This window comes from Carassius gibelio, chromosome B8 (genome assembly GCF_023724105.1).
Source record: "Carassius gibelio isolate Cgi1373 ecotype wild population from Czech Republic chromosome B8, carGib1.2-hapl.c, whole genome shotgun sequence".
Taxonomy (NCBI): Eukaryota; Metazoa; Chordata; class Actinopteri; order Cypriniformes; family Cyprinidae; genus Carassius; species Carassius gibelio.
The window spans coordinates 20,317,889-20,337,533 of NC_068403.1; the positions used below are offsets into that span (position 1 = coordinate 20,317,889).

The following is a 19,645-nucleotide window of genomic DNA, read 5'->3' on the forward strand; positions in this document are numbered from 1 at the left end:
CAGTATTGTGTTGTTCAGCGTGAACAGGTGGCTGCAGACTTTAGAAGATATATCAGAAATGTGACTTTTTTTCCCCCACAATATTTCATTACTACAAAGCAGCTTTATAGAAAATCACAGTGTTAAAGTTTATGATATCCTTATGTTATCGTGTCACTGGGGATTCTGGGGAAAGTCCTTTAAGTAACAGGAAATGATCCATTTTGAAAGTTCTGCTCAGTTGTGATTCTGAATGACTGTTTTTTTTTTTTTTTTTTCGGCTATTGTTTACCATCTTTCTGCATTTTCCTATTGTTTTACAGAGACAAGTGACATCATGGGAGGCAAGAAACAATGCCAGAGAAAACACAGGTCGAACAGTTCTTCCAAAACATTTTTTTTTTTTAAACTAAACTGAGTACATTATCTTTTTTATTCGTCCAGCTTTCTGGCTTGAATGGGTTATTTGTTTCTCTGGAACAAAACATAGAATACAAAACAGAACACGTACATAGAATAAGTTTTGATTTTCACTGGATTAATCATCAACTTCCTTTATGAGACACAGACGGTTTGATTAAATAAACATGGAGGAGGCATCCCTCAAGCAAATATTTTTGTGATCAAGTTGTCATGAGTGTTAATATTAGGTCGAAATATCTGATGTATAAATCATTTCTGGAAACAACTAACACAGGAAATATTAAGTAAATAAATAAATAAATATGTAAACAGTATCTTATATATCTTCATGTGCTCACATCCGTAGGTGATTATTAAAGTATCAAATATTAGTTTAAATGAATTATTTTATGTAATGTAGTAGAATTTGTGAAATATTCATGTCTAAACCCTTGTACCATATAATGCATTGATTATATAATGATGCGTATGATAATATATAGTTAAGTTGAATTGTTTTCTGACAGTAAACAGGCCGTTTCTGCAGCAAGAAGGGACAGTTCTATATTTTTTTTTTTCTCTGCCAAACAGGAAGTTGTGACATTATATAGCTCGTTACACTAACCTCAGCCCACAGCAACGACTTCACAACAGTTTACACATTTAAAATGAACACCCTCATGCTGACACCCTCACAAAACCACAAAGATTAATCAATGCTACACTAACACACACACACACTTAATGCAACAGGTGTTTATGCTGAATTCACGTAACATATGATTAAATAAACAGATGAGAATGGAAACAATGGAAACTTTATTTTTTATGCATGTACTCATTCTGAACTCTTGTTTTTCAGTTATTATTAATCTCGGTACAGGAGGCATATTCTTGTTTTTAATTCATTGCGCTAAATTAGCACATGCAGTTAGTTAAAACATGAACAGTTAATGTCATATCAGCTGTGAAGCGAGTCTTCACTAAATCATTTGATCCAATGATGGTATTGAGTTACAAACCAGTTATCTGACATGCAAAGACATGCGCTTAAAGTCAGACTAATATGAGGCAAGTACGAACACAAAACCTCATATTCTTAAGCTTAAAAGGAGGAGGAGTGTAGGATTAAAGAGTAGCCAGTTGTGGGCGAAAGTGTAGGGGAAAAAGACGGGGGAGAGACAGAGTGAATGAAGGGAAATTCAAGACTGAGGGAGTGAATGAGAAAGACGGACGGATCTGAACTCAGCTGCTCTTTACATTCATTCAGGGAAAGGAAAACTGTGCATGGGAGGATCCTCCTCCTCTTCATTTAACAAAACTGGTTTTAGTTTTGCTTTGTTATTTTAGGGTGAGCTGAATATGTACAAGTGTTATTTTACAATGTTGAGAAACACTGTATATTTTGGCAGATAAGAAATTATTTCAATCAGTGCGATGCTACTTTTCATTAAAGCATCAAAATGTGTCTTATCATTTTAACCCTCATGTCCTGCTCGGGGTTTCAGAGAATCATGCTAATAGCTCAGATTGATATAACAATTGAAAACCTGTTTATGTTTATGTGCTGTCAAACGATTAATAAGTGCAGAGATACTCTCCTGTCAACTGTTTATTTAAATTTTAATCTTAGTTTATCGTTAGTGGTTTTTCATTTTTAGCTGTGTCAGTTCGAAAAATGACTCAAATCGTTACCAGTCACATGATAAACAAGGCAGTTAACAATTCAATAATATCTGCCACCTGGGTTTCAGTGAGGGCTGAGGAAAAATAAGACAAAGACTAAAATATCTAAATGAATGTAATGATATACACGTACATCACTTCACTTAATTGTAATAGAACGTGAATGTTAAGAATAATCTCTCTCTTTTTTGTCAGCATGAGGCATAATGATGTCATTTGAAGTCATGCTGCTTATGTTGACCGCAAGGCGTTTTTAGTTATCTTATGGGGGTGTTTATGAGCAATAGCATAAGCCTGCATTCTTGTGATGATGACTCAAACATCCTCCCTCATGTTAGTAGTGCCATATGTTTATTGTTGTCATTTAAAATAAATAAAAAGGTGAGCTCAGACCTGTGGGTGATGTTCCACACAGAAATAAATGTGGGTCAACTTATTTATTTTATTCTATTTTTTATTTTAATTTTGGCTATTAGTTTCTACCTTCATTTAAATTTACTAGTTTCTATACATTCATTTGAATCTACATTCTATTCCTGGCTACTTTTTGCTGTACTTTCCCTCTGATTTTTACAGTAGTGGTTCTACAATAAATGGCAACTGCATACCGTGACAATAGCAGGAAATGACTGTGATCAAATGACTATCAACAATAACTCTAATTATGTGTTGTGATTTATTAGCATGATTAAAATGAATTTTGTTTCTTTTTTTATGTTTGATGGACAATTACCATACATAATTGTATAATATAATCATTATATAATAATAATCATCATAATGTTGACTTACAGTGACCAGTGTTAAGTCGCTGTCCCAGTTGATGAGTCATACTAATACTGTAGGTCACCTGACTCAGCTCACCACAATAGCATAAAAATCCCCAACCACTCATTAAGGAACAGTTCACCCAAAATTGAAAATTTGCTTAAAAATTACCCTATGGCTTCTAAGATTAGTTTGATTCTTCATTAAAACAGTTTTGGAGAAATTTAGCATGACATCACTTGCTCATCAATGAATCCTCTGCAGTGAATGGGTGCCGTCAGAATGAGAGTCCAAACAACTGAAGAAGAAGAAAAAAAAAACATTACAGTAATCCACAGCTAATCCAAACTACTTCAGTGTATCATTGGATGTCTTGTGAAGTGAATCACTGTGTGCTTGTAAGAAACAAATCCAACATTTAGGCGTTTTAACCGAAGCCATTACTTCTAGCCAATACAGCCCAGTCCATAATCCATAATAACACTTCCTTCAGTGTAAAAGTCCATCCACTGTTGTCCTCTCACATAAAATCCACTCATATATTTGTTTCGAACCGTTTTTTTTTTTCTTTCTTATAAACAGAGCTTGATCTGTTCACATTTCTCTCTTAATTCAAAAGTGATGATTTTTCTTCGGGGAAAACAATATTCTGGATAGAAGAGCTAGTTGGAAGCAACAGTTTGACTTTAAAATCATGATCAGACTTCATAGTCAATCACTTAACTGTGTTCGTTTATAAAAAACACATTACAAGTTTTAAACAAGCAAAATGTATGGAGATTCTGGACACCTTTGTGATGAAGTTGTGCTTATTAAGAACGGATAAGTGAGATCAAGTATAATTATAAACATATAAAAGTGCAAATTAATAAGCTTTTTTTTTTCATTTTTGCTATAACTGTGTTCTGTAACACCATCACACTTCTTAGGAGAAAATGAATTCAATTATAAAAAGATCCAGGTTCCCAGCCAAAGTAAAACCCAATGATAGTACTTAAACCGTTATCCTATGCAGCACAATAGGACTAGTTTTTATTATATTTAATGGCAGAAAATGATAGTCTGCACTGATCTCACTGTTAAATTCTTAATACACCATTTTAGTATAAGAAATCATTATCTTGAATCTTGTTCAAATCTGGCACTGCATGATTATAAATTATTCTGTATTTCTTATGCTTAAGCAGAGGGCAAAACAATGAATACCAATTACATTGCATTCAGAAGTAATGATATTAGTCTTTAAAGCTGCAGACAAAGAGCCGGTGCAGAGCCAAAAACAGTGGGGGAAAGTGCAGTGAAAGACAAACAAGCTTTCATAGGAACAGAGAGAGAGAGAGAGAGTGAATGCAGGGTTTGTGAATGTGACCTCAGATTGCAGACTGCTGTTAAAGATTATCCAGCCCCTTGGGCCGTTTAATTCCAAACATAATCCTGCATCCAGTGTCCATGTTGTTTTTCCACTTTATAACCCATGGCCTATTTCTCCACTGCACATCATTTCATTCACAAGTACAACAAGCCCCTCCCCTTTATAGCACCTGTGTGTGGACGTGCATGGAGAATGGAGCCCTGGACAACCACAGTAAGGTGAATGCGTGGGAGGCCGTGCTATTAGCCTCGTTCATGCATCCAGAGAACAACCTGCTCCTTAATGTCTACAACTTGTTCTTATAGGGGTTAAAAATAGACGTACATTTGAAATAGTTCTGTTTGTCTTTGCGTTTGTGAAGTCACATATAGAATTGATTTCAGAGTACTTAAAGATCATTCCATAAGGACGTAATGTATTGTAGATATACTTACTGCATATAATCCTAATAATAAACCTTTGGTATTGTAATTATAGGCTGAGCTGAATATGTACAAGTGTTCATTCTCAACTGTCATCTGCAGGCAGAGAAAGATATTACCATGTTGTGAAATACTGTATATTTTGTCAGGCGAGAAATTATTTCAGTCAGTGCAATGATTATTTTTATTACAACATAAAAATATTTCTTATTATTTTAACCCTTGTTGGGGCTTCAGAGTCCCCAGAGCTAATAGATCTAAATATTATTCATCACAATGATATGTCATGATACATTCCCTAGTCTTGTGAGAGTTGTGAAAAATTACTTGTTTGGGGTCTCCGAGACACTAGATTGTGATAAAATTGTAATGAAATTGTCGGATACACACTTGTTGGATCTGTTTATTTTAATGTCTTCATTAAAATCGCTGCCTGGGGTTTGATGAGGTCAGATGAACATATTAAATTATTTAAAGGAAAATAAATACAGTAGGTACATTTCTAAATTACTATTATCATTTTCACCTAAATGCATTACGAATATGCGTAATGCACATAATCCTAACAAACCTCTAGGATTTTTATAATCAAATCAACTAGAAATGTCTAGGGTTCAATTCAAACTTGTTGTTGTTGTTTATTTCTATTTTTCTTTGTTTGAAAAGCACTTACCTTTATATTGTATTATATCATTGTGTGTTTTGCTTTTTCTTAGCAGCTTTTATATCTATTTGTCATTTTAACAAATTGCATCACCCACTGAAACCGTACACCTGTATGGAAAGTTGCAGCGCGGTGTATTTTACCCACACACAATGACATGGTCAAGTATGAAAACACATGATCTCCTTCAGCGCGTGGTTTGATGTTCCTGATTTAACGAAGTGACCTTGCACAAAGCCCTCAAGCCAACCACAAAGGTGTTATAATAGAACGCACTCTAACGTGTGTGTGTGTGTTGCGGTTCTACAGCTCTATAATGGTACTGCTTAAACTCACGTCACAAAGTAAAAACACGGGTAACCCCAACGACCACGTGCCAGTGGGAAAACTGTTGCGCGCGTCAAGAGCCATATATGGAACGTCGGTCTAAGTCAACAAGCCATATATGGCGCTTCCGTGCGTGACGTCGGTTCCTTTTGTGGAAAATGAAGGCGTGGCTGTGGCGAAGGAGAGGCTATACAAATACTGTTTCCAACCCTGCCTCGCTGTAGAATCACATCTGCTGACAAATAAAGGACTTTAAAACGAAATTGACATTTAAAGACAAAATTATTCGATGTTCATTTTAAAGTAATAAAACTGTGAAAACACGTCAGGCATCTACGAACAAAATAATACAGAATTTATTTTTGTCATCTGTTTTTGTTATTGTTTACAGTTCTTCATCTCTACTTTACAAACAAATTCGTTACCATTTATTTTAAAGCGCTGTTGTTGATGCTGTGAAGAATATCCGTTTCTCCTCACGGCTGTTGTTTTGTCTGGAGAGGTCATGGGTATCGGCAACCCTCTGGAGATCTCTGGCAGTGAGTTGGTTCAGATTTTGAGGACTCCCTCTGAGCTTTTCGCGTCTGGGGGATGCATCGTGTTGGACTGCCGGCCGTTCCTCGCCTTCTCTCGAGCGCACATCCTCGAGTCCCGCAACGTCAACTGGAATTCCATGCTGAGACGGAGGTCCAAGAGCTCCGTGGTGTGTCTGGAGTGGCTGGTGGCCGATAAGTCGCTGCTGGCCCAGCTGCGGAACGGGGACTTCTCTCCAGTGGTGGTCCTGGATGACAACAGTCGCTCGGTCCGAGATCTGAAGAGCGAGAGTCTGGCCAGTCTCCTCCTCAGTGCCCTTCAATCAGAGGTCCAGTCTGCCTCGACGCACATCTGCTTCTTACAAGGTAAACTTCACAGAACTAGACATGTTGTCATTGTTTTGGGGGGAATCAATGCTTCAGTTCAGTTCTGAACTATTTCATATATTTCTTTACACTGTAAAATGGTTTTGCAGGTCATTTAAAAAGCTTGTGAAAAAAGAAAGAAAAAAAAAAACCTTGTAAAAAGTATGTGGTAACATCTAAAATAAATGTAACAGTAACGAAAAAATTTGATTAAAGAACATTTATAGAAGAAATAGCTCTATCTATCTATCTATCTATCTATCTATCTATCTATCTATCTATCTATCTATCTATCTATCTATCTATCTATCTATCTATCTGTCTGAATAATAGTAGTACTTTATATTATTTAAATACATTTATTTTCACTGTAAAAATGGAAAAATTACAAAAAAACTACAAAACATTCACATGTTAACTTCTGATTTGATTTGGAATACTATGATTTATTATGACTATTTTATATCAACAAAAGTAATTAGATGCTAGTTCAATATTCATATTATTAGTTATGAAATGTAACTTTTGCATACTGAATAAACAGCTGCTTTATACACTATACAGAAAGATTTGTCAGGTAACATAAAAATGTGCGTCATGTGGTAAAATCTGCATCAACTGTATTTATTCCAGTCAAAATATATATATAAGATATTACAAAGGAGAAAATTACCTTGTTTTGCAGTGTATTACATTCGCACCATAGGTTATTTTTAATTCAAAATGTAATTTTGCTACACTTGCAGGTTTGTTACAAATTTGTTGAGATGTTTGCTTGCTCTGTTTGTTGAATCCTGTAAAATGAAATGCAAATTATTAACAACAAAATGTTTCCTTTCACCAATTCTAGGTGGATTTGACGGGTTCTTCACACTTTATCCAGAGCTCTGCTTTAGCCCTCCTGTCATGTGCTCAAATCATCCTGCTCTCAGCGATTCAGAGCCCATTGTTTCCGGAAGAAAGACTCCTCTCTATGATCAGGTTAGCTATGTGAAATCTCAGAATCATTATGAATTATCTAACACCATTTAATATGTCAAAATGTACTTTAAAGACACTCATTGATTTTGTCCATTTTGATTTCTAGGGTGGTCCAGTCGAAATCCTCCCCTTCCTCTTTCTGGGCAGTGCGCATCACTCATCCAGACGGGAGACTCTGGAGCGATGCGGGATCACCGCTGTGCTCAACGTATCCTCTTCCTGTCCCAACCTGTTCGAGGAGGAACTTCAATACAAAACTCTGAAGGTGGAGGACAGCCTGGCTGCAGACATACGCGTCCTCTTTCCAGAGGCCATCCACTTCATCGGTAAGTCCTAGTGGCATCCACAAAAATACATTTCTGAATCCTTAAGGAATTTAATAATGACCTAAAAACTAACGCTCATCTTCATTGCATCTGCAGATTCGATAAAAGAGAGTGGCGGTCGAGTGCTGGTCCACTGTCAAGCAGGAATCTCCCGGTCAGCCACCATCTGCCTGGCGTACCTCATAAACGCTCGACGTGTCAGTCTGGACGAGGCCTTTGACTTCGTAAAACGCCGCCGACAAGTCATCTCGCCCAACTTAGCCTTCATGGGCCAACTTCTGCAGTTCGAGACGGACGTTTTGTGCCCCTATTCTGTACTAGACAGAAATAGCGGTGGCACTGCTTTTTGAACTTTAATATCTTGAACTGGCTCCACTAACTTTCAGAAGACAGATCTACTGACCACAGCTTCGACGTCAAAGACTGTGAAAGATCTGCAAAGGTGCTTTCAGGAAGTTTTAGTCTTATGCTATCTATGGGTGTTGTTTGGGTAATAGATGGCATCAGCCGGCCACCTGTTCTCGATTGTTTATGGCAATACAAACTAAACACAGAGGAATGGCTTTCAGTGTTTCCGCAACAACAATGGCATCGCTGACTCACTTCTACACCCAGTAGCCATCATGGAAAATGTAATAACCACGTGTCATTGTGATATTCTACTACTATTATCATGTAACATCGACCAAAGATAACTTGCATATGAGATATTGATGAAACAGACAAACAGCTTACCCAAAAATGGGCAATAAAGCATTTCGCTTTAATTTTGGCTTGAGCGGTAATATACGTTGTATGTATGTGTATGTATGCAAATGGTTGCATCAGTCAATGTTCCAGTTGACTGCCGTGACTGATGCTGTGACCATATAAGGCTGTGACGTGTGGTTAGTCTTCTGTCTGGTAAATGTCAAGTTTTTCCATGAAGTTACTGTCTAATTGTCAGTCTCAAACACGTTTTAAAGGGCGAACCGACCTGACAAACTGTGATCTTAGCTCATTTTAAAAGCAAGTTCAATTGTGTCGGGACAGGCACTAAAGCCTTGTAATTTATTTTTATTTTTTATAAAGTGTTATTTTATTCCCTTTATTTTTGTGAATATTTATTTATATATTTTCATCCAAGCAATGCACTTTAAATTGGATTTGTTTGATCTTTTGTAAGCTATGTGGTTCACTTATTTCAGTATGTCAATAAAATGATGGATTCATTTTCTTTAAAGCAGAAGTCTATGTTTTGTCTTTTATCTTGTTTTAAATTATTACTCACTGACAAATTATGGTCCCAATTATTACCATAGGCCACAGGTAATGACACTTTACTTAATATGATTTTCACAATAATAATCTAATGCTTACCAAAGTTGCATTTATTTAATGAAAAATGCAGTTACATTATAAAATATTATTACAATGTATTTACTATTATTTATTTACAATTTATTTATTATTTACAATTATTACGATTTTAAATAACCTGTTTTTATTGTAATATATAGCAAAATTTACATTTCATTCATGTGAAGCAAAGCTGAATTTTCAGCATCATTACTCGAGTCTTTACTGTCACACGATCCTTCAAAAATCATGCTTTTTTCAGATTGTTTTAATGAACGAAAATATCAAAGTAACAGCATTTACGTGAAACCGTAATCCTGAGTCTTGCTAAAGGTACTGGTCCCAAACATTTGCAAGTTAGTGTTGCAATACTAAAGCATTCCGAGCAGCGGAGTAATCATAAACAGATACCACTGCTTATTTCTTAGTTTATTTCACATTGTTGCAATAGTCTTTGGCGCACATTTCGGCACTGTCTGTTCTTGTTCGGTGCTGTGGTAATCACGCGAAAGTATTAAAATGGAAATTGAATGCCTTTTGGATTTGCTACATATTATATAAAGCAGCTGAAATATTTTAGCACAGCGCCATCTACTGTCAAAGGAAAAAAATACTGTTTAATACAGGTAATACAAATAATACAGGAGGCCACAAAGTGGCAGTGTTAGTCAAAAAATCTATAAGCATGAGCTGGTCTCTACCATGCTAGATTTATAATTATGATTATCATTTAAATCTTATATCGCACTGAAATTGTTGAATGTGTTGAAGGTGAGCAAATGTCAGTAGCAAGAAACAGAGGAGTTTGTTTTGTAACTTTGGAGCATTGTGTGGAATACATAACCAAATCAGAGATGACCAATCAAGTAGCATGTGGGGTGATTCGTGATTGTGTAACAGAAGGTCATTGTGCTTACAGCCATCAGCATCTACAACTCTTTCATTGTGAGAGTAAGCATGGAAGACATTTAGCTTTCTGCCACACTTTGATGGAAGTTCTAAACACTTAGGGTGAAACAGATCGCTGTAGCCCATGTGAGGCAGGTCCTGTGATGACAGCAGTGATATGGTCTCATGTCCCTCAAAACTCAGAACATCCTCTGTGTCATGCTCTCTGGAAAACATATGAACTTGTTTGCTTACTCAGGCAGTTTTAAATTTACATTTAAATTGGATCAAGCCGTGTTTAATTTTGTTTGAGTTTCAATGATGGCCTCTCAATATTTCTGAATTACATTTTACCCAGTAAATATTTAGGCTGTTAAGCTCTTACACTATGATTGAAATCATTAACTATTTCATATAAAAACTTTTCATCTGACATTATTCTGACAGCAGCAATTTCTGCCTCATTTTACTTTGAATGCCTAAACAAATAATTGAAATAATGCTTTGAACAGGCTATGGGGAATATTGGCAGTCTTGTCAGCTCCAATGCACTTTGTCAGCTAAATGAATTTGGAAAACCTGCATGTTGCCCAGGGTTAATTCTGTTTGTGAACTCTTACAACAGCAGGGACAACACAGAGGCTTAGTTTTTGTTGTTGGGAATCAAGGTTGCTTCAAATTATGTGTGTGTTTGTGTGTGTACAAAGGCGCTACACAAGATCCCGGGCCTATGCATATGCAATCCTAATGGGCCCCCCTCCCCTTGAAAATATATATTCCAGACTTTTCAAGGGCCCTCTCTTCCTTTGGGGCCCTAGTAATCAGTACTGGTTTTACCCCTAGAAAATGACTTCTCTCCGGAAGGAACATCTTCAGGGGGGAGAGTGCCATGATCTTAAATGGCATTAATGATAAAATAGATTAAAAATAAATAATAATAATCTGACATGCCGTAGAACACCATTAAAATTTAGTAATAGTTACACATTTTAGTCAATAGAATTTAATCAGGTTAGACGCCATACTGAATTTAACACAGATGAAAACGAGGCTGTGAGGTATAGACTTACAGTATACAGAGTGGCGCGCAACGATAAACGTCCTAGAGCACGTTTTTTCAGTTTTTGTCCAATTATTTATTTATTTATTTGCATTTTTATTTTTTCATACTTTTTCATACTGCATAGGCTCTAGTCAGAAATATGGTGCTACAATCATTATTATCATATGGTTAAATATTCCTGTGTTTTGTTGTCCATAAGAGGGCAGACCTCACCACTGGTTTATAAATGCTCAACCTAACTCTTCCCTGCCACCCAACTATATGTCTATCTATCTATCTATCTATCTATCTATCTATCTATCTATCTATCTATCTATCTATCTATCTATCTATCTATCTATCTATCTATCTATCTATCTATCTATCTATCTATCTATCTTTTATATACGGCTATATCTGTTAAAAGCAGTCAAATATTTATATAAACCCAGTCAAATATTTATATAAACACAGCACTCCACTGAAGAGCTTTCTGTTCGAATATATATATATATATATATATATATATATATATATATATATATATATATGAATTCGACCCTTTTGAGACAACATCCTGAGTTTTTGCTAAAATCACGAGGGTAACACTGGTGATCGGGGAATAGAAATCCACTGATCCTAATGGATACGCTTGAAGAGCTTCTAAATTGCGTTTGGGTATATGTTGCACTTTATCATCTGAAGAGAGCATTAAACCACTTGATCTTTCTGAAATGAAGCGCGAATACGGAGCGGATGAAGCGCTCGGCCGTCACGAGTCCTTTTACACACGAGAGCGCAGTCTGTCATTAAAGTTTGAAACTTTTCAAACAGGTCTCTGTTGCTTCTTAAGTTTATTTACTTTTAATGTATTGCTTTTTTGTTGGGTTGGAGGTAATCATGAACACTATCAAATGTAGTTCTGTGCAGTTACGCACCTGTAAAAAAAAACAAAAAAAAACAAAAAAAAAAAACTGCAATTTTTCATTAGTTTTTTTTTTTTTTTTTTGGTGCTTTACAATGCAGTTTGAGAAGTAAATTTTTTAAATGAATATATATAGTCAAATGCATACTCCACTCTGTATTGTGTAAATGTCATCATAAAAAATCCTATAAAGTTACTTTTATCCGTTTTGGATACAAGTTGTTTGGATTGTTGATTTCTCCAAAATGTATTATCTGAATTGCATCCATTATACGCCTGTATTTGTTTTATGTTTGACAATAGAGTGTTAGGATAGGTCAGGCTTCTAAGTGGGTGGGAAGAGTTCGCCTTATGACGCCCGTCCTGACATCACTTACAGTGGGATACAGAGGAGAACCGCTGCGTAGAGATGAAGCCAGAGCGGCTCGCGCGAGGCGCACCGATACTCCAAATAGTCTCTGAGGTAATGCGCGAGGCACGTAGGAGACATTCAACTCGATGACTGATGCTGTGACTAAAACGGGGGAAACACGGAGGGAGACGGGCGACAAACTCTTCTCAGACATTATACTTCATTTCAGTGCTTTGACATACTACTCGGACAATTTCGGCATGCCTCTGATTCTTTATTAAGCCGACTTTCTCCACTCAGGAATGTAACAACGACACGCTACATCAGACTCCATCATTTATCAGGGTAGTTGTTGCGCTTAAATTCATTTAGCAAACTTGTGAAAACTGCGAGGGGAAACTGGCACATCGCCGCGCGCTGCTGCGTGCTCTCTGGAGATTTATATTTAAAGCCTTGTGCTCCGTGGAGGCTTGTGCATCTGGGTAACCTAGATTTAAGCATTCCAATATATTTGTTTTGTAAGAGCTTGTTAAGAATTTATACCGTTTTTATTCTTAATTTGAACTTTAGAATATGTACAATGTTAAAACTGAATAACTGTCACTCTAATCGTTTATGGAAGCACAATACGAAGATTTTTCATATTGGAAGTTGATCGATCTGTGGTTCCTAAACCTTGTATTTCTGCATTGGTTTTGGGCGATTTTGTTTGTTTTGTTTTAGTTTCCCCCCTCACACTGTCTGTCGTCTATATATATATATAATATAAAATAACCCCCCGAAGTTGATAATTTCTTGACAAAGCTGTATATTATATATTTTTTTATCAGAACCGTAAATTATAATTACATGAATGTAATCTATCCGACATCTAATTTATTTGATGCCTGCCTTTTAAATCAAGTTGCACTTTTCCATTATTATTCCATAACCCAGATGACGCTTATTCCAAATTTGAGGCAAAGGAATAAACTACCAACACTCGATGAGATGTGACATAACAATGGCTGACAGAATCTTTAGCTCATTAAACACTGTATTGTTTCGTTTAAATTGATTTAAACCAAACATATTTTACTAAATTCTCAGAAGCAAAAAACAGCAGCTAAAGAGCAGCTTTTTTTTCTTTTTTTTCTGGCAACATTCGGATTACTGATAGAAACTTATTAGTCCACGTGCACCCTCAGTTGCCGCGCTTTGGCAGTCATGGCAAGCGCGTGCTCTGCCGGCACGGGTCTGACTGGCCACAACATTAACGGTACCGGAGTCACGTCTTCACCGACTTGTAACCAGAGCATGATAAAACTCGCTCCATACACTCCAGAAGCCACAGCAGCCTTTGCAACAGCCATCACGTTGATGATTCTTTTTACAATTGTTGGCAATATTCTGGTCATCATCGCTGTTTTAACCAGCCGCTCGCTTAGAGGACCCCAGAACCTCTTCTTGGTCTCCCTTGCAGCCGCGGATATTTTGGTGGCCACCCTTATCATTCCATTTTCACTGGCCAATGAACTGATGGGCTACTGGTATTTCCGCTCTGTATGGTGTGAGATTTACCTGGCGCTGGATGTGTTGTTCTGCACTTCCTCTATAGTACACCTGTGCGCTATCAGTCTAGACCGCTACATGTCTATCTCGCGCGCTGTCACATACGGTGCACAGCGGACGCCCAAACGCATCAAATGTGCCATTTTGGTGGTGTGGCTGATCTCAGCAGTCATCTCCTTCCCACCGCTACTCTCCATGAACAAGAACAAAGGCGGCGGCGATTCAGGTGGGCTGCCACAGTGTCAACTCAATGATGAGCGTTGGTACATACTGTACTCTACTATCGGTTCCTTCTTTGCTCCATGTCTGATTATGATCTTAGTTTACATGCGGATCTACCAGATCGCCAAGCAGCACACAAGATGTCCACCAGGGGAGCCCCGCAAAGAGGTCCCAGCCATTGCTACAACCCCTCAGCTCAAGGTCTACACAGAGGGTCTACAAAATGGAAGAGGAGATGAAACGCCCTCTACCTTGCAGAAAAAACCCAGGCCTCCGACTCTGGCCGTGTCCCAAGTGGAGTCCGCCCAGGAATCAGCGAGCCCCCCATTCTCCATCAAACATCTGCAACCCGCTTTGGCAACCGTGACGCCGACCTCACCGTGCCCTTCCCCATCTCCTTCGAATTCATCCGAAATGGCACCTAAGAAACATAAAGAGGGGAAAAAGGCAAAGAAGATCATAAAACAGCCCGACAATAATAACGGAGAAAGCATGAGCTCGGACTCGGACACAGAGCAAGGTGGAAGGGGGTTAGAGGTCCCTTGCACCCCAGGCGTGACACCCAGTGGCATCCATTCTCCTGCCACCATACAGAAATACAGAGATATGATTGCCACCGCAAAAGGTGCCAAACTAGTGACCTGGAAGACGAAGCAGGAAGGAACGCCCAACTCCGCACGGCGCAAAGCAATGGTCAACCGAGAGAAGCGCTTCACCTTTGTGCTGGCAGTGGTAATTGGCGTCTTTGTCATCTGCTGGTTCCCTTTCTTCTTCTCGTACAGCCTACAGGCTGTGTGCCCGGAGACCTGCACCCTGCCAGAGCCGCTCTTTAAGTTCTTCTTCTGGATCGGCTACTGCAACAGCTGCCTCAACCCGGTCATCTACACCATCTTCAACAAAGACTTCCGCAGATCCTTCAAAAAGATTCTCTGCAAGAACACCAAAGGCACATTCTTCTGAAGCTCCTGAGGTGGATCATCTCCACGGACAGTAAATATGCGGCTATTCAGAACACGGACCGTAAGAAGCACAATAATGGTGCTGTTGCATTGTAAACGAAGGGCTTTTTGTGCTGCCCGGTGAACTGAGGCATTGGATTCCTGGTATTTGTTTTATAAAATGGGGCTAATCCAAAAATATTCATAGACTTTGACAAATCAAGGCCGAACACAAAATAACTTACTGGGACTATTGCACACCTGCAAAGAAAAGCAACGTGGAGGTCGGTTACAAAGGTTATTGTATTTTTCTTTCTAAGAACAGCAGGCCTTGGAGATACTGCAAACATGGATTTCACTAAGGACTTCAGAGGTACACCATTCAGAATCTTTACGTACAGCTTTTCCATGCTGATCGGTCTACCAATGCATACACAGCATTACTTCTGAGGAACAAAGACATGAAATACTCCTGTGGAAATCCTTGCCAGGGGCAACGTGTATGAAACTGGCTGACGCAAGTTTCTCCGATCGAACATTAAGGCTTTAGTTACAGATCCCCCATAGATTTTCTGCCATGCTGTGATGCAGAAAGGCTCTGTGAATACAGAACACCTGTCATGGATGGAAGCCTTTCTGTTTCTTTGCGTCTTGGACTGATTGCCAACAGGCTTTAAGCTAACAAATTGTTTATTATGAGAACTTAATATGTGTATTCATAAGAAAAGTCATTTTCATTTTTAATATGATAAGACTCTTTGCGTCATCCAAAATGACTTTAGACTTTGGTGACTGTATCAGATGACACAAACCTCCTGATTTCACCGGAGGTGCTCTTTCTGATGTGGTTCAGCACTTTTCTTTGTATAAAAGAACAAATGATCATTTGTTGGTGTACATTGATCTACTGCACCCTAATTGTCTGAGCATTCAGCAGGGTGATACTTTGGGACTAAGGGCTGATAGCAGTGATGCTTTCTATTTCTTTGGTCATTGTATTTTTTGCTAATGATCCCTGTGTGTGTGTGTATGTGTGTGTGTGCCGAGCAAATGTTGTGAATGGGTATGTGTTGTGTCTGACTGCAGTGTATGTTTGGAAATGGATGTTGTGTGCGAGAGGGTGTGCGAATTCTGTTGTGTGGAGGTTTCTTTGAGCGAGTGAGTTCACATCCCTCCCTTGATTCCACTGGCACCAGTTCAACTATATATGTATGTGCTTGATAAATGTGGCTGGTTCACCATATCTGCCAGTGCTTATGATTCAGCTACTTCTCGTGCCAATTAATTTTTTTTTTTTTACGTTTTGCTGCTAAACTCTAATATTTTCTTAAACCAGAGTTCATTTCAAAATAATATTTTTATTGCAGGTCATTTTGAACGAATCCTTTTGAGACAATTATAAAATGAGTCAAATCTAAGATGACAGCTGTAAATTATTGTTATGTAAATGATTTTGTATTTATTCATCCTGCTATTTCTTATTGTTTCCCCCCTCTACATATGTTCAAATTTCAAAAACAGACATGAGGAGTTCAGCTTTAGCTACAAAACGATTAAAAACCCTTCTACTGTCCTTTTTTTTTTTTTTTTTTGTATGTGTGAGGACATTGCATTTGGGCTGCATTCTCAAAAGCTTTGCAACTGACGGGGGTACTGGTAACTGTATCCATTTTGCCTCCTGGACTCCTCTTTCTTCAGTGTAATACTGTTGGTTTTCCACTGCTCTTAAAAAAATAAAACCACTGAGCTGTGTGTGCTAACTGACTCATTGCTGTAAAGAGAATAACTATGGCGCTTTTAGTGCAGATGAACAGATTTTATATCGACACGTCATTGGGACACATTGGAAATTATGCAAAGAAAATGAGGTTTTACTAATGGCGAGGCTTTATGAAAACCTGACATAATTTCTTTTCTTTTTTTCTCCAAAACAACTCTAGAAGAAAAATTGTCAACAGATATTTATATATATATATATATATATATATATATATATATATATATATATATATATATATATATATCATATAACTTCACTTTTCTCAGATTTTAATGCAGATATACTAGTTTCTACTATATAGATATAAAGAAAGGAAATTTGTATTCAAAAAGGCAGATGTTTTGATATATTTGAGAACGGGATTAATTGGTGCTTTGGCAGATGCAGTGGTGGACGAAGTACACAAATCAAGTACTTGAGTAAAAGTACAGATACATATGGTAAAATATTACTCCAGTAAAAGTAAAAGTACTCCTTTTTCAATTTTACTCAAGTGAAAGTACAAAAGTACTCAAGTTTTTATGTACTTAAGTAAAAAAGTATTGCACGATAGATGTTTGCAATTTTATATAGGCTACTTAATTTAATTTTATATTAGCACATATTCTTTTTATAATCCTACTGCTCAAAATACCTTGGATTTTTTCAAAATAACCACTATATGGAGTCAAGATATATTTTTGTTGTTGATATGGACTACGCTGATGAGAGTAATGTTCACTGTGAAGCTTACACTGTGATGTACCCGAGAGAAAAAAGAGATGACCATCTGATTTTCACCAGTAAGAAAAAAGTATTTTAAAGTTTGTTGTTTTACAGAATATCAAAGTTACAGTAAAGACCAAAAGTTTGGACACACCTTCTCATACAAAGAGTTTTCTTTATTTTCATGACTATGAAAATTGTAGAGTCACACTGAAGGCATCAAGGGCTATTTGAGCAAGAAGGAGAGTGATGGGGTTCTGCGCCAGATGACCAGGCCTCCACAGTCACCGGACCTGAACCCAATCCAGATGGTTTAGGGGTGAGCTGGACCGCAGACAGAAGGCAAAAGAACCAACAAGTGCTAAGCGTCTCTCGGGGAACTCCTTCAAGACTGTTGAAAGACCATTTCAGGTGACTACCTCTTGAAGCTCATCAAGAGAATGCCAAGAGTGTGCAAAGCAGTAATCAAAGCAAAAGGTGGCTACTTTGAAGAACCCAGAATATGACATATTTTCAGATGTTTCACAGTTTTTTGAAATGTATATAATTCCATATATAATTCCACATGTGTTAATTCATAGTTTTGATGCCTTCAGCATGAATCTACTATTTTCATAGTCATGAAAATAAAGAAAACTCTCTAAATGAGAAGGTGTGTCCAAACTTTTGGTCTGTACTGTATATATGACATGATAATAAGGCCTGAAGTTAGGAAGAACATTTTACGGAAAAAAATAATAAAAAAAATGTAAATAAAGATAATGATTTTTTCCTTCTCAAATCTTGTCTGTGGTGTAAAAACACCCCTGGCCTAACGGGGTGCATCTCTTCCCACTGATAATTACTGTAGTTACCATGTTCTGAACATCACATCCTTTCTTTTCTAACCAGATGTAAACTATATATATATATATATATATATATATATATATAGGTGGCTGAATAAAAATATTTGGACATTATTTATAAAAATTACATCAACTTAGCACCAACAAGCTTGTTAGCTAGACAGTTAGCATCAGCTAACAATATTTACTTATTTTCAGTACGATGAACATTTATGTCTGTCTACTAGTCTAGTTAATCCAAACAATATACATATGTATAACGTTACTGTCGATAAACAATATAAAAACAGACGTAACATAGGACATTTTAATAAAACTTTTAACACGAGTTATTGTATTTAATCTGTGTTATTTTATGGGTTTTTTGTTGTTGTTGTTTTTTACCTAGAATTGATGTGTCTGCATCGTCTGCACTCGAGCATTTCAGTGGGCTTAAATAGATCACTCTTTACAACGGATTTAGTTTCCAAACAACTGACAGTTTTGACCTAAATATGATTTTCAGTTACAATAATTAATCCAAAATTTCGACATTAATAACTTACTTTTAGCAACGTCAGACGCACGCGCTCACAAGATCTCCCGGTTCTTACTTCTGGTGACTCGCACTAAACGGTTCATTTGAATCAGTGAGTGGTCGACTCCAGAACAGCTGCAATCGGATCATTCTAATTCGTAAACGAATCGTTTGGTGTGATTCGTGATCCGATTTAAAAGTTTATTTTGAAAAGATTCAGTTCGTTCATGATGAGTCAGACACCGCTTCTGCGTGTCGGAGCACGTGATATAATAGGGAGTAACGATATGTTTTATGAAATGTAGTGAAGTAAAAAGTACGATTTTATGCTTTGGAATGTAGTGAAGTAAAAGTAAAAGTTGCTCAAAATAAAACTACTCCAGTAAAGTACAGATACTTGAAAAATGTACTTAAGTACAGTAACGAAGTAAAGCTACTCCGTTACTGTCCACCACTGGGCAGATGTATGTTGATATGGTTGGATAAACTCTCGGTCTCCCTTAAGGTCAATTTGAACCCTCCAATACTTTTAAAAAAACATTTGTATTCACCAGCATGATTGAATTAGGAATGGCGATGTTTCTGTACACAATGCATGCATGGGATTAAGTGATTAAAACCGGACTGCATTTAATACTTAAAATGCAGGTTCAGCTTCTTTGATGTTAATTGCCTTTCTTTATCAAGACAGCACTTTAAAAATAGTGGAATAG

At 37.3% G+C, this 19,645-nt stretch overlaps 2 protein-coding genes across 2 annotated transcripts; both read left to right on the top strand.

Annotated features, from left to right (window-relative positions):
- Positions 1 to 5,826: 5,826 nt before the first annotated feature.
- On the top strand, positions 5,827 to 9,048 carry dusp2 (dual specificity phosphatase 2). The gene is made up of 4 exons (XM_052563839.1): positions 5,827 to 6,519; positions 7,370 to 7,500; positions 7,607 to 7,826; positions 7,923 to 9,048. Exons 1-4 carry the CDS (start codon positions 6,126 to 6,128, stop codon positions 8,174 to 8,176), a joined length of 999 nt encoding a protein of 332 aa, XP_052419799.1. The 5' UTR covers positions 5,827 to 6,125; the 3' UTR covers positions 8,177 to 9,048.
- Positions 9,049 to 12,416: 3,368 nt separating this feature from the next.
- Positions 12,417 to 16,988, top strand: adra2b (adrenoceptor alpha 2B). Its single transcript, XM_052562586.1, has one exon. The coding sequence runs from the start codon at positions 13,578 to 13,580 to the stop codon at positions 15,102 to 15,104; it is 1,527 nt and encodes a 508-aa protein (XP_052418546.1). The 5' UTR covers positions 12,417 to 13,577; the 3' UTR covers positions 15,105 to 16,988.
- The last annotated feature ends 2,657 nt before the right edge of the window (positions 16,989 to 19,645 follow it).

Coding starts and splice junctions, on each gene's coding strand:
- dusp2 (XM_052563839.1), top strand. CDS start 6,126: ATGGGTATCGGCAACCCTCTGGAGATCTCTGGCAGTGAGTTGGTTCAG. Junction 6,520..7,369: donor GCACATCTGCTTCTTACAAG/GTAAACTTCACA, acceptor CACCAATTCTAG/GTGGATTTGACGGGTTCTTC. Junction 7,501..7,606: donor AGACTCCTCTCTATGATCAG/GTTAGCTATGTG, acceptor TTTGATTTCTAG/GGTGGTCCAGTCGAAATCCT.
- adra2b (XM_052562586.1), top strand. CDS start 13,578: ATGGCAAGCGCGTGCTCTGCCGGCACGGGTCTGACTGGCCACAACATT.